At 43.0% G+C, this 15,509-nt stretch overlaps 1 protein-coding gene across 1 annotated transcript in view; it reads left to right on the forward strand.

The window, feature by feature from the left end:
* LOC111965680 (vascular endothelial growth factor receptor kdr-like) overlaps positions 1-15,509 on the forward strand; it is a 74,246-nt gene that overhangs the window by 27,063 nt on the left and 31,674 nt on the right. Inside the window, exons 11-18 of the mRNA XM_023989893.2 lie at positions 1,867-1,981; positions 7,741-7,849; positions 9,060-9,344; positions 9,598-9,744; positions 9,878-10,006; positions 11,166-11,269; positions 12,384-12,510; positions 13,323-13,427. Of these exons, the coding sequence (XP_023845661.1) occupies positions 1,867-1,981; positions 7,741-7,849; positions 9,060-9,344; positions 9,598-9,744; positions 9,878-10,006; positions 11,166-11,269; positions 12,384-12,510; positions 13,323-13,427 (1,121 nt within the window). The remainder of the gene's footprint in view (positions 1-1,866; positions 1,982-7,740; positions 7,850-9,059; positions 9,345-9,597; positions 9,745-9,877; positions 10,007-11,165; positions 11,270-12,383; positions 12,511-13,322; positions 13,428-15,509) is intronic.

Below are 15,509 nucleotides of genomic sequence, written 5' to 3' on the forward strand. Positions count from 1 at the left end.
AAAATCAGGCAAACAATGGGCCATTACCGTGGGATTATCAGGACAAAACACCGCTAGAAAAACACGTCTCTGGACGGCCTCACAACGGAGGGCCTGAATTATGTTACACTTCATGCGCTTTAACTTGACAAGTGCTTCTGTTAATTATCCATAATTATTGGTTAAAAAWCCCACTCTTGGTACGCCAAATTTGTGACAGAAATAATGGCGGAGGGTCAAGCTGTGTCAAAGTGCCCCGTTTCTGCAGCCCTAAAGATAATCAACTCTGGCAATGGAAACAGTGGCTCATAAACGTTTGACGCTGAAAAGGGCTTGTTTTTTCAACAGCTAATGAGGGAGTGGCTTCAGACAGAGAAACAGCCCAGGCCAGCCACGGCCTGATTGGAGGCAGATTGAGCCAACTGTTTGTTTTATACAGTTCAGACCCACTTCAAGTACCTGTCACTGCAAATTGACCACTTATCATTTCAGGATGGGACCTCATATAAATCACAAATCACAGTCCCCTTGTGGTTGGGGAAGCGTAACGTCTCAGATAGCAGTTGGGAGTTAAAGAAAGAGTGATTGGGAGATGGGGAGAGATGAAGGGGGGGGGGGGGTTCTTTATCAGCAGCAGGGTAAGATGGTATCAGCTGTCCCTTGTTGACCCAATAAGGTTTGGGGAACAGGCTTATCTCCTCTGGCCAGAGAGTGGGGGGGTTTCCTGTTCGAGGTGACGCATAGCCAGCAGCATACCACCCTGCATCCCACTGCTGAATTGCCTCTGAAGCTAATCAAATCAAATCAAATGTTATTTGTCACATGCGCTGAATACAACAGGTGTAGAACTTACCGTGAAATGCTTGCTTAAAAGCCCCTAACCAGCAATGCAGTTCAAGAAATAGAGTTAAGAAAATATTTACTAAATAAACTAAAGTAAAAAAAATCTAATCAAAAAGTAACACAAGAAAATTACAAAACAATAACGAGGCTCTATACAGGGGGTACCAGTACCGAGTCAATGTGTGGGGGTACAGGTTAGTCAAGGTGAAAGCAGGGTTGGTCCTGGTCAGTCCCTGGATGGGAGACCAGATGCTGCTGGGAGTTGTGTTGAATGGCCAGTAGGAGGCATTCTTTCCTCTGGTCTAAAAAAWTATATAATATCRCAATGCCCCAGGGCAGTGATTGGGGACATTGCCCTGTGTAGGGTGCCGTCTTTTGGATGGGATGTTAAACGGGTGTCCTGACTCTCTGTGTGGTCAKGAAAGATCCCATGGCACTTATTGTAGGGGTGTTAATCCTGGCTAAATTCTCAATCTGGCCCTCATACCATCATGGCCACCTAATCATCCCCAACTTCCAGTTGTCTCATTTATTCCCCCTCCGCTCCACTGTAACTATCCCCCAGGTCGTTGCTGTAAATGAGAATGTGTTCTCAGTCAATTTACCTGGTAAAATAAGGGATAAAATAAAAAGCATAGCATGGGGCTTCCTGTCACACTGCAGTTTCATCCTGACCGCCTCGCTCCTTATCAGCCTGATTGTTCCCCTCAGCAGGCAGTCTGGTTTAACTGGGCTGTAGCTCACTGCACCCTAAAAGGTGTTAGTCAGAGCTTCTTAGGGTTTAATTCCTGACGTTTCAGAGTGACACATTGTCAAACCGTTTGGACAGCTATCACTGGTCCATATTATCAATCGATGGTCCATAGTATCATTTCTGGTTCCCACTAATTAAATACAGGAAATTATGTCATGGCCACACAGCGTCTTGCTCTAACAGTCTCCTGTCCAATATTCTGTACTAATTCACAAAACTGAGTTCATATTTTAGGTAACCTGCAGCTGTTTCATCTAGTTGAGTAATCACTGATTTCCTCTGTCCTATAGGTGCACCCTTTACACTGAGCCAATCCCAGTTCAAATGGATGATAAAGGGAACTACTCACACAACTGGATTGAGAGCATAAACAACCAAACTGAACTGGTGAAAGGAAAGAACAAGGTATGTATATAATATGGGTTTGATCTCATTAGATTTGTAACCTGAAACTGCTTAACGTTGTACAACTTAGGACAATAATTCATGTGGGTGTACTTTTCATATATGAGTCAGGTTTGATAAATATACTGTAATCTGAACAGAAATGTAAATGTCAATGACAAAATAGTTGTGCAATTAAAAAAWATATATATATTTCACCTTTATTTAACTAGGTAAGCTAGTTGAGAACAAGTTCTTATTTACAACTGCGACCTGGCCAAGATGAAGCAAAGCAGTGCGACACAAACAACAACACAGAGTTACACATGGAATAAACATATACAACAATTACTTTGAGATGTACTGTGTGAGAAAGGGATTTAGAGTAAATGGCTATAGAGAGGGCTCGGAGAGACGAACACTGACGTGGAAATCTCCATGACCATTCTCTTTGAGATGGCAACATCTGAAAACAATAAATCTAGGCAATCCCCATCCTCATATTGGCTGTTCTAGAATGATTCATTCTATCTGCATCACTTTAGACTTATGTAACTGTGACCAAAAGTTATGGAAGGAACATCAATATGTATAATGAAATATAGTACAGTCTGTACAGTACATTGTAAATACAGTTTATTTATACATTGTAATATTAAACATGTACAGAGAAAAAGCTATATATGGTAAAATACATTTAGTGTATACCAGTAGGCATATTTATGACATGGAAACCCCCTTTATTGTTTACGCTGCAGTAACTGCCACTAAATCAACTTATCCGTCATTTCGTAAATGCTGCCTGCAACAAACAGACCATCATATCTGACACGATTGGCTTTTTATTAAAAGAAGCCCCTTAGCCTTCAATTAAGGTCAACGCAAGTCGAGCGCCAGAACTGCCATGAAGAAAAAGCATTTTGGCTCTTTTCAGGGCTGCTCTCCTYAATCGTTCGTCCGTCTGCCCCATTAACTGAAAGACACAGTTCATTTCACCCTGCTGGAGTGAAAAACACCCTCAGAACAAAACGCAGATTTTGGATCTAAAGCAGCTAGGCCTGTAAATGATGCAGCTGCCTGGTCTGCCAGAGAGCACGGTTTATTCTGACATCAGTGGATCTTTGTCTGTTGGAACACTGAGGGCTGTGGAGCTCCTCGTAAAACAGCCCAATACAACCATATGGCTCAAGCCATCCGTGTGCAGACAGCGGAGAATGGACTTTTATAGGTTCCCTCCTAACACTGACCTTTTGAATAGATCAGCCGTAATCGCTGGAACTACTGAAACAAAGTTTGGAAATTGAAATAATTGGTTATTTTGATTGTTTTCATCATATCTGTATTATTACACCATAGCTGAATGTAATGGTTAGGGGATCCACAAGAGGTATGCAAATAATTACAATCTTAAAAGTGTTCACCTGGGACACCATGACCATATAACCACACAACTGTTAGTTCCTAAGTCTCCAATACAAGTTTCTGCAATTTGCCCTGCAGTTTACTAAACACTCGATCACTTCCTCTCACAAAGCATACTGATCATGGAGACTGTAGACATTACAGCACATGTCCTAGAGGAGCTTGTTACCAAAACCATTCACTCCAAACGTAATTAAGTGCAGGCCTCAACTGTTTTCCCCAAAAGCCCATCTATAGGATTAGTTGAAAGACAGCCGTTCCAACACACTAGGTCAAATTGGGACATAAATCTAGCCAGGATATAAGCATTTCCACAGCACAAGCAAACCTACCACCAAAGAAAATACTGGTAATAATAAGTCATTACCCAAACATGTATGCTGGTGTGGTAAACTTTATGAAATGGTATTTCTCCAGCTTTCCCCTATAGGAGATTTATGAAGGTGTTTCCTACCTCTGATGATGCACGGTTGAAGGAATTTTGAATCATGCTAATGGTATACAAACTGTAAAGAACGGGAATCATGCTAATGGTATACATCTGTAATAACAGGACTCATGCTAATGGTATACAGTACATACTGGAAAGAACGGGAATCATGCTAATGGTATACAGTACATACTGTAAAGAACAGGAATCATGCTAATGCTATACTGTACATACTGTAAAGAACGGGAATCATGCTAATGGTATACAATGTAAAGACGGGAATCATACTAATGGTATACATACTGTAAAGAATGGGAATTATGCTAATGGTATACATACATAAAGAACGGGAATCATGCTAATGGTATACATACTGTAATAACAGGACTCATGCTAATGGTATACAGTAAGAAAGGAACATGCTAATGGCATAACATACTGTAATAACAGGACTCATGCTATGGTATACAGTAACATACTGTAAAGAACAGGAATCATGCTAATGGTATACATACTGTAAAGAACAGGAATCATGCTAATGGTATACATACTGTAAAGAATGGGAATCATGCTAATGGTATACATACTGTAATAACAGGACTCATGCTAATGGTATACAGTACATACTATAAAAGAACAGGGAATCATGCTAATGGTATACATACTGTAATAAAGGACCATGCTAATGGTATACAGTAAAGAAGGATATGCTAATGGCATCATACTGTAATAAACAGAGAATCATGCTAATGGTATACAGTACATACTGTAAAGAACAGGAATCATGCTAATGGTATACATACTGTAAAGAACAGGAATCATGCTAATGGTATACATACTGTAAAGACAGGGAATCATGCTAATGGTATACATACTGTAATACAGGACTCATGCTAATGGTATACAGTACATACTGTAAAGAAGGAAATCATGCTATGGTAATCATACTGTAAATACACAGAGATCATGCTAATGGTATACCTTCAGTAACATACTTGTAAAGAATGGGGAATCATGCTAATGGTGATACATACTTGTATAAGAATGAGGAATCATGCTACATTTGGTATACATACTGTAAAGAACAGGAATCATGCTAATGGTATACATACTGTAAAGAACAGGAATCATGCTAATGGTATACATACTGTAAAGAACAGGAAGGCCCGCACACTGCTTGTGCTCCCAATTCACCACTTTATTGACTACCTATCAATCCGAAACGGATCTCCTTCAGGTACAATACAGTACACACCTAGTAATAGAGGGCTTAGGCTTCATTCACTTCCAACACTACTAATTTCTGATGGACATAAATAGGGAGGCACTCCTTATTTACAAGCGCTTGTGGCCCAAACACCAGTGTTTTATAGGGGTGAGGACTAAGGGTCAGTGATAACAAGCACCGGTTTGTTGGGAGATAATTATTTTCTGTCACCCCACATAAATCGCTGTTCTCCGTGAATGAGAATAGAGTGTTAATCAGGTTTGCATGGCCAGCCTCAGAGGGGCTCCTGGTGGAGAGGGGGACCGACTGGGCTGGGTCACAGCACCAGGGGACGGGGGAGAGAGGCATGGGCCCTCCCTGGGGTCATAATGCGTCTGGTCAAGTCACCACTTAGGGACAGAGCGCACTTGTTGAAACGACTGTTTTCCAGCTCACGTTACATCATCATGAGTAATGACTGTAACACAACACCACGTAACTACTCCGTCAGTGGTCTGACCAATGTCATAACAACTCGGGGTAGACAACTTAACACAACTTTTAGCTAGCTTTTCCATCCAAACATGTTTACACAGCGCACACTCACAATCAGGGTTCGGTAGGTTACTTTCTAAGTGTAATCTGTTACAGTTACAAGTTACTTGTCCAAAATTGTAATCAGTAACGTAACTTTTGGATTACCCAAACTCAGTAACGTAATCTGATTACATTCCTTTACTTTTAGATTACTTTCCCCTTAAGATCTATTAGAAGAAGACAAAAATGTATGTTACCAATTGAACGACATCTATTGAAGGATACATCAATGTTAAAGTTTATGTAGCTGGCCATATATGGATGTTAAAGTTTACTTTATGGGTTGGTTATGTAGGCTTCTTCTAACCCATCGCTTTCTACTACATATAATAGTACGATTAAATTAAACTTTGGGTTTTAATGTAAAGATATATCAGAATTCCAGCCATATTAATAATGTTATACCCCTTGGAAATATGGAAGTATAGATTAGCCAAATTGTTTTACCTGAGCATGACCCCCAAAAAAAAGAAAATACAGTATTAGCCAGCCCTACTCTATTGTTTATGATTTTGTTGTCATGGAGGACTGATTGGGCTCATTAATTCAATCATTTATAAATCCAAAAATAGATGTAGCAACTACAGATTGTCCACTTAAGTCTATCAAAAGTGTGCAAGTTTGAGCATGTGTGCATTAGGCCTATGTTTTTTTTTTATCAGCATGAATTAGATTGAGCAGTAAAAGCCCCACTTTTATTCCATAAATTTGGATCCGCACTATACAGCTGTTGCAAGAGCGCATTTTTCACTGGCTGTCCACTGGTTTCAAAAACAATGATTGATAGGCAGCTTAAACTTCTTGAATCCAACCATTATTGGGTTCAAATACACATTTAGATTTGTGAACAGCCATCCACAACAACCACAATCCGTAAAGCGAAAATAGCTAAATGAGTGAGCAGCAGTGTGATTGACATCAATGCGCTATGTAAATATCAATAGTAAGTGAAATCCGTATAGCCATAGACTACACCACTACTGGCATCCTTACCTCCAAGCGTTTATTCAAATTGGATAATCTTTGGCTGCCGACAGCAGTCGCACCATTGGAAGACATAGTTTTTACTGTAGCCTACAAAAGCCTATACCTGCTCTTTTCCCGCGATCCATCAAACACATTAATTTTGGTGTTTCATCATAGTGGTCTCTGACTTGTGGTCAGACTCGCTCAGATGGAACAAACTGAAACTTTTTTCAATGCTGATTTGAATGTCATTGATCAACAGAAGTGTCAACGTTTTTTTRCCGCAAACATCCTTTCTGAATTTAAAAGTAATCCTCAAAGTAATCATCTAGTTTATCAAAAGTATCGGTAATCTGATTACAATATTTTTGCTGCTAATGTAACGGATTACAGTTACCGTTTTTGTGTAATCTGTTACTCCCCAACCCTGCTCACAATATGAGCTGAAACATTGAAACCATATTAAAACAGTGAAAATGTGTCCGACACAGTCCAGTCTCATGGCTAAAGCCCTGTTTCTGAGGGGCAGAGCACAATGGCGCTAGAAACCCAGGAAGTTGACACCACCCAGACAATACAGCCACAGCATTCAGCACCTTTGATGTAGCTYCTCTGAAAACAGATGTCGTTCTGAACACAAAACAGAACCCCACGCGATCTGGCCCCTTGCCCAAATCGTACTTATTGTTGTGTCTACTTAAGCCATTAAACGGGTTCCACTCCAACGGTGATAGAATCGAGTGTGGCATTGTAAATGCTCCCCAGGAAATGACATGGAGGCCCCGGCACTCTTTCTGTGGACTTGTGCTGCGGGGAGAGAAGAGGCGGGTTTAAAAGTCCAGATGTATCCTTCCATTATTGTGACGAGAGCATAAAATAGGCTCGGCTTAAGGCAGATCTCTGACACACTAGCTAATGGCAAAATAGCCACACTGATGTTGATGGAAAATCTGCTGTGGTATTTCAAAAGACATTGTGTCAGTGTGTATGGATTGAGGTATAATGAATCTTATGCCAACCTGAACCTTTTTCATGTAACCTTTTTTATTTATACAGGTTAGTCTCATCGATATAAATATATATATTTTGCACATATTCTACAGCATTTGCTGGCTGTATTGTAGATCGAATGATTGGCTTATTCGCTCTCCTCCATAGACTGTGAGTACACTAGTGGTGGGAGCGGCTAACGTCACAGGGATCTACTCCTGCGCAGCCCAGAACAAACTTGGCACCCGTACACTGAGAACCCCCTTCTATGTGGACGGTAAGTGGGTCAATTTAACACTACACAACATGGGGAGTTGATTGAAAGAACAGCATAAGGAAAAATTACAAGCAGAAATGCTTGAGTGGTTTTTATTTTTACGGGCCTATCATAAAGTATAACATATAACATACGTGAAGTCTCGCTTCCAGTGACTACACGTACGCACTGTAATGAATTGCGAGGCAAGCGCAAGAATGCACAGATTGTACTGTGCAATAAAGAGTGCAGATGGAGGCATTAATTGAAACCATCTTCCTCCGGAGGAGGCAGGCTTTAGGATCGAACGGAAGAGGCAAACATGTCCTGGGCCATATGGTACAGTCTAATACTGCGAGTTTAAAAACAGCTCTGAGCGTACACTGGAGCGCCCGCAGGTCATTTCTCTTCTTCTCGGAGCCTGCTGCTGCATGAATCATTTTTTATATGCATCTGAACAGTTCCAAATGTTCATGAAATGAAAATTCCATCTAGTCCAGTTATATAATGATAGGAGAAATCAGCTGTCAGGGCACGCAAGCAGTCATCACAGCGGGAAAAAATGTGAAAACGTAGAAGTTTTGAAGTTGAAAACTGATTGATGATAGATTGTAATTGGGAATGGTGGTGACACTATGTTTGGGGACACGGCTGATGATGCCAAACTCTGAGTTTCCGGATGAGAATAAGATCAGTCTCTGGAGGAAGTGCTGCAATGTGCCACCGTTCCAGAGGTGGAGATCGAGAGCACTGGAATGCTGCAGAATTGTAATAACAGCTGTCGTCTCTTATGGAACACAGAATGCTTTCCAGTGTTCTGAATAAACAAACTCAGTCTGGCTCCCCGGAGGCCCGGCCCCGGCCTGATTCCTATTGCACTGCTGTAGGCCGAACATCAGCGCTGCTCACCGCACACCGCCAACGTGCTTCCAATTAACAGTGATGAAACAGGAAATAACGGCAAATTCCTGGTGTGGTGATGCGCAGCTTGATGTTTCAGAGATGTTCTTTCCCAGAATAGGACAGCGTCAGTGTCTATCTTGCTGAGAGGAGAGGGTTACAGGCAGTAACAAAGATGCTCTTGTAACCCACTTACATACTGTACAATAATCTGACCTGTGCTTATGCATGGTAGTTTTACTAGGCACCCAAATGGGGTGTCCTCCCGAACACAAAAAAATGCTCTAACACTCCTAATGACCTGATGTGTTTTTCCACTCTCCCCCGCCAGATCACCCTCAGCACCTGGCCATTGAYCCCCAGACTGCCATCGAGGGTGACAACGTCACTCTGACCTGCAGGGGGACTCGGTACCTGTACACAGACCTGCAGTGGAAGGACCCTCAGAACTCCACCATCACCAACAACGTCACGGCCCTGCAGTTCAGCCCATACTCTATCTCTCTCTCCCTAAGCCTGCACAATGTGTCCAGGAATCACACAGCAGGCTACCAGTGCTGGGCACACAAGATCCACAACAAGAGAGTTATAGTCAAGACTGTGCTGACTGTGCATGGTGAGGAAGTGACAGAGAGAACATTGCCTGCTGGGTGTTCAATGAGGTCTCTAACAGAACAGTAATTGCACGTTATATGGGTATTACCAAACTCGAAGAATAATATGTTTGTGTAACATCGTATTTAAAAGGGCCTGCTCCTGGATATAAACCCGCTCGTGATGATGAAACCCAGTAGAGAGATTAGTTTGTCTGAGGAAAATCTTGAAAAGAAGAGCGATCGAATTCAGATATGCTTTTGTGATTGAAACAGAGAGGAAGAGGCCGTGGCTGAGACAGAACCTGACCAATCAAGATATAAACAGCAGCAGCACTCTGACTATGGCCTGCTACGCCCTGGGTGTGCCGCCACCCTACATCACCTGGTACAAAGACAACCTACCAGTACAGGAAGGTCCAGGTAAGAAATGACTCGGGATTTAGGGGCCCTGGGTTTTCCCTGGTCGGGTCACATGATCGTTGCTGAATTGCTCAAACATCTTAGTCATTTTCTCCATAGAATCTGAGCTGTTGACTTCGTGCTGTTGTTCCAGGTATTACCCTGAGGGAGGATGGGGTGCTGACGATCAAGAGAGTGAAGAAAGACGATGAGGGCTTGTACGAGTGTCTGGCCAGCAACGGTGAGGGGAGTGTGAAAGCCAGTGCTGTGGTCACTGTCGTGGGTGAGTCACTACTTTATTTCCATCATAATGAGCTTGACTAGAACCCATGTCATCCTGATAACGAAATCCAATGAATCGAACTGCAGTACATTAACCACGTCAGATTCCAATCAATCAACCCTGAGTTTAACCAGCACAGCCACAGCCAGAGCACTTCCTTACTGCATGACCAATCACAGTCACAGGAAACCTCTTGGCCATACTGGGCCATGTTTTCTTGTCAACAGTACAAATAGCTCTGGCCAGACTTCAGTATGAGAACTCTCTAGAGAGGGAGGCTGCCAAGAGGCTTCCAAGTATGTCCAGTGAATTACTCCACTGGCTTTTATGACTGAGGCTCTTGGAGCTCTGACCGAGGTCCCCACCCATGGGACGTGACCTGCAAGAAGTGTGTGAAGAGTTCCCACTAATGACTGTGGGCACAGCAAGGGAGAGTCTTCTCGTAATAACCATGGATATGGAAACATGATGACACAGACGGGGGGGGGGCAAGGTCATGCGACGGTATTCTGACGACTAGCCCTGGCACCAGACATGAATTCCCGTTCCCCCAAAAATGTCCCATTTCCTCAAAGTCCAACCCCGATTCAGCATCATCCGTTAGAGCATGTCCAACATTAGACAGTTGCTTCATGCCATTGCCAAACCCTTATTAGGCATTACTCTAAACAAAACTATGTCACAAAATTCCTAAAGATTAAGAAGGCAGTTTTGAGATGGCTGACTGTATGTTGACATTTAGTTAAGAAAATAGTTTAATATGAATGAATGTGCAACAGTGTGGGATGTATAGCTAAGCAAACTAGGATACGCAATGGAATGTGTTTCACTTGTAGCGTACACAACATGGCGGAAATGACTTCATCTAGCAAAAAATGAATAACTGAGAGAAATGCCAGAGTGGACTTTAAAAAATCAACATTGCAGTGGTGTAATTCACGTCCTTGGATTCAATTAGCGAAATTGACTTTCAAGTACTGGAAAAGTAGGCCAGTGCCAGTCTTACTCTAATATGTTAAAAAACAAAACCGTTCCTCTATTGTGTACATCCGTTTATATTATTCTCAGTTATCAATTCTTATACATTTTTCAAGATCATCGAAAAACAGAATTCCTCGGTGAACAACAGTTGACTAATTGTTCCTGTGGTCCCTTCCAGGTGATGAGGGGAAGCCCAACATTGAGGTGATCGTCCTGGTGTGTACAGGAGTGCTGCACCTCCTCTGGCTCATGCTCATCCTCTTCATCCGCAAGCTGAGGAAGGTAACAAGAGATCTCCCTGCAATCACAGCTAGTTCTATACTCTCTATCTCACTCTTCTTGACTGTGAAGACATTCGAGAGTGGTAACTGTTTGGATACTGCACTGGGGACTTGACTCACCATTCTTTTTTAACTTAGTTAATTAAACCACAGCATCATGCCATTTAACAATGTGTACATGCTCTTCTCAAGACATATTCAAACATCCACACTACAATTTTTTTTTTTTTGTAACACGGTTTTTGTTTGTGAGCTTCAGGAGTGGAGTGCAATCTCGCTATACAGATTTTGTCAACTGCGATCACTGAGTCATGTCTCTTGCGAAATGCAGTTCAATTGGGTGGGATAATTTTAGCTTGACGTTTACAATTTCCACATTTCCTGGCATTGGAAAAGTGCTGAGATCGTGTTTGTGTGTATGACAAGAAAGTAGAGAACATGCCTCAACAGTCCAAAGACAATAGAATAGGCACATTACAACTACAGTCATGGTAGAGCAATGGCACGGTCATGGTAGAGCAATGGCACGGTATGGTAGAGCAATGGCAGCGGTCATGGTATAGAGCAATGGTGCAGGTCGTGTAGTAGCCACCTGTAGGCACGGTCATGGTAGAGCAATGGCACGGCCATGTAGGAGCAATGGCACGGTCATGGTAGAGCAATGACGGCGTGGTAAAGCAATGCGCACGGTCGTGGACAAGCAATGGCACAGGTCATGGTAGAGCAATGGACGGTCATGCTGTAGGAGACAAGATGCACGGTCATGGTTAGAGAATCAATGGAACGGTCATGATGTAGAGCTAATGGCACGGTCATGGTAGAGCAATGGCACGGTCATGGTAGAGCAATGGCACGGTCGTGGTAGAGCAATGGCACGTCGGTAGAGCAATGGCACGTCATGGTAGAAGTAATGGAACGTTCATTGTAGAGCAATGGCACGGTCATGGTAGAGCAATGGCACGGTCGTGGTAGAGCAATGGCACGGTCATGGTAGAACAATGGCACGGTCATGGTAGAACACTTGTGTTATTTTCCACAAATCCTGTTTGATTTTACATACCTACTGTACACGAGCTCCATCACCATTTTCTTCTCCCTCTCATCCCCCCTTCCAGTCTGTGGACTATAAGATGGGTCCATCCATCATCATCGACCCAGACGAGTTTCCTCTGGATGAGCAGTGTGAACTCCTGCAGTATGACAGCAGCAAGTGGGAGTTTCCCCGAGACCGCCTCAGACTGGGTGAGTAACTTACTACACCACTCAGCACTGGTACGGTCTACGAAGTCCCTCACCATGACGACGCTGTAACTCAAAAGGTCAATACGCARCACGAAGGGGCAACTACTCTAAGTGAATTTATTTGTTCACCGTACACTTCTCATCAACAGGTTAATGTCATTTTTGATGAGGTGGCACGCATAACTCTGGGTCCTCTTAAACTGTGCGACCCTGTTTGCCCATTACATTGAAATATASTGCGAGAGAGGGGTATGTGGCAGAGGTGTCACCCCCCTGGAAAGATGGTGTAGCTTCGTTACTCATCAGTGATCCTCCGCTGTCACCCAGTCTTAACATTATATATCCCCTGGAGGAACGCTTCACGGGTCCAGTCGTCAGAACCTCAGCAGGCTGTTTTAGCCCTTTCCTGCAGTCAATGACCAAAAGTGCCCTCTTTTGCCCCAATGGGTGGAATGTCCGGTGTTTCTATGTCAAACAGTTTTGTTAGATTTCAGTCTTCTGTGATGTATATAAAATGTAATATTGGATTCAAACTCAAAATTGAATACATTTCAACTCTATATCTGACATGGTACAGGTGTCTTCTTTTTTGTAAGCCCATAACCTAGTGTGTGAGGTGTATACTTTTATTTTAAAGTAGATTTGTTTCAAAGTAGACCAAGAATCACTCTGTGACCCTGATTTAACCCACTACAGTAAAAGGTTAATTACAGGCCCATATCGCCCCTGACAGGGAACCCAACCTGATTTACTTAACCCACTGGTCTCTCTCTCGCTCTCTTTCTCTCTTCTCTCTCTTCTCTCTCTCTCAGGCAAAACTCTGGGCCATGGAGCCTTCGGGAAAGTGGTGGAGGCTTCTGCTTTTGGGATCGACAAGCTCTCSACCTGCAAGACTGTGGCTGTCAAAATGCTGAAAGGTAGGGTAGAGGCATCAAGACTTTCATCTGAAAACGTAATACACGCTCATTAACAGCACTCGCGAGTCACTTTGGTTGGGAAACCAGGCTGAAAAGTCATACAGGTTGTTTCCACATAACTTCCTTTTGATCCCACCTGGTGGAGACGATACTGATGAAGGTACTCCTCTCCTAATGCACGTGGTCAGACCTACGGTAGAAACACAACAGCCGTCGTTCTGAATGTAACAGATGTAAAACAGCCATCTGTCATTTCAGCAGGTTATTTGGTTTCTCGTGCATGATATGAATTCAAGAACTGTGATGGCACACGTGTGTGCAATTAACAGTTGCGCGCGGGGTGTCGGTTCAAAGTAGGCGTGTGATGGCTGCTTCTAACAGACTGTTTGGTCTGAGAGAGACTAAGGCCTTGGTGTCCCCGGTGAGGATGACATTCGGCAGATGTGACAGGAATCAGGAAAGCATTCCACTTGGGTCCAAGATTTTTAGGCGATAAAAAATGTAAACCTGTACGGTACAAATGATGCATCTACAAAATATATGCACGTTAATCCTTATTAAGGTTGATAGACCTGATGTTTTTTAGATGCACAAACAATTGAGAACAACGACCCCCCACCCCTTCCCCACGTAAGATTTATGGTCACCATAACTCACAGCCACATTTCACAATCTTTCTAAATCTGGCAGAACATATTTATTCCATCAAAATGGAAACAGCGGAAGAAGACTCCAGAAGCAAGAGAGACTGTCCAAGGGATTTGGCCTACTGATCTTAGCAGAGTAAACATTTCAGCCCAACATTACTGGCTGTATCCCCTTAGGGTTGAAGTGGTCAAACTAACTTTCCTCCTGGCTCTGTTGGGGTGGCCAACTCCAACTCTGTAGAGTAATGGGACCATGGATGGACAGTGATGGTGTTGTGATAGATCTAGCTACATGATAAACCAGGCCATTTGTTAGATATTTCCATCAGTGTCACGGCATTAATCATCCCCTTCCATTAATCACAGAGGAACCAAGCTCACCGGGCTGGCTGTTGCTCCCTGCTCTGCTCCAGGAACCCCAGGTCAAACGTAGTGAAAAGCAGCTCACTTCCCTAAACTGACCCTTCCTACGGGTGGTTTGAGACTCAGCGTCAGTCAGCTCCAGCTTCCAGAGCAGGCTGGGACCGCTGTGATGAGCAAACATAAGACAGAGCAGAAGTACAGACCCAAAACTCAGCTCAACTCTCTATGTTCTCCATTCATTATTTAAATTCAAGTCATTGATTCATAATTAAAATCGACCAAAATCTCTGTTAGAGTAAACCACATCCAGGGAGTCAGTGATGGATAAGAGCAGGAATATTTCGCACTATTTTGTTCAGTCAATGTTTTCATTTTGTTTATCAGTTAGGGACAATATTGTCTACTAACATTGCTAACTCCAACCACCTGTGGCCAGATGAGCTTTTCAGATAATGAAAGAGAGAGACATTACACAGGCTCATCGGACGCATTAGGCTGCCACCCAACATTGACTAGTTGCTATTTCACGGTCTTTGAGATCAGCGTAGCGTAGAGGTTGATTTATGGTTGACCGTTCATCTTTGGCATCGATGGCACCCCAAAAAGGACGAGTCACTTTGATGGTGTTTAGTTTATTTGGTTAAGAATAACCCTCCCTCTGACCTCATAGCATGCCTGACCCAGATATCCGCCTCCTTATATGATGTGTAGACTGGATATATAACTGAGAAAAACAACAGCATTATCTGTTCTGTGATCTTTTTTAAAAAATGAACCTGTATTTAACTAGGCAAGTCAGTTAAGAACAAATTCTTATTTACAATGACGACCTACCTCATCCAAACCCGGACGACGCTGGTCCAATTGTGCGCCGCCCTATGGGACTCCCAATCACAGCCAGATGTGATACAGCCTGGAATCGAACCAGGGACTGTAGTGACACCTCTTGCACTGGGATGCAGTGCCTGAGACCGCTGCGCCACTCGGGAGCCCTGTTCACACTCAACAGTTATAGTGTCTCTCCATGTGTGCTCCAGGGTTTATTTTGACGGAATGTATGGCTGTGCTTTGG

The sequence above is a fragment of the Salvelinus sp. IW2-2015 genome, linkage group LG6.2 (assembly GCF_002910315.2).
Source record: "Salvelinus sp. IW2-2015 linkage group LG6.2, ASM291031v2, whole genome shotgun sequence".
NCBI lineage: Eukaryota > Metazoa > Chordata > Actinopteri > Salmoniformes > Salmonidae > Salvelinus > Salvelinus sp. IW2-2015.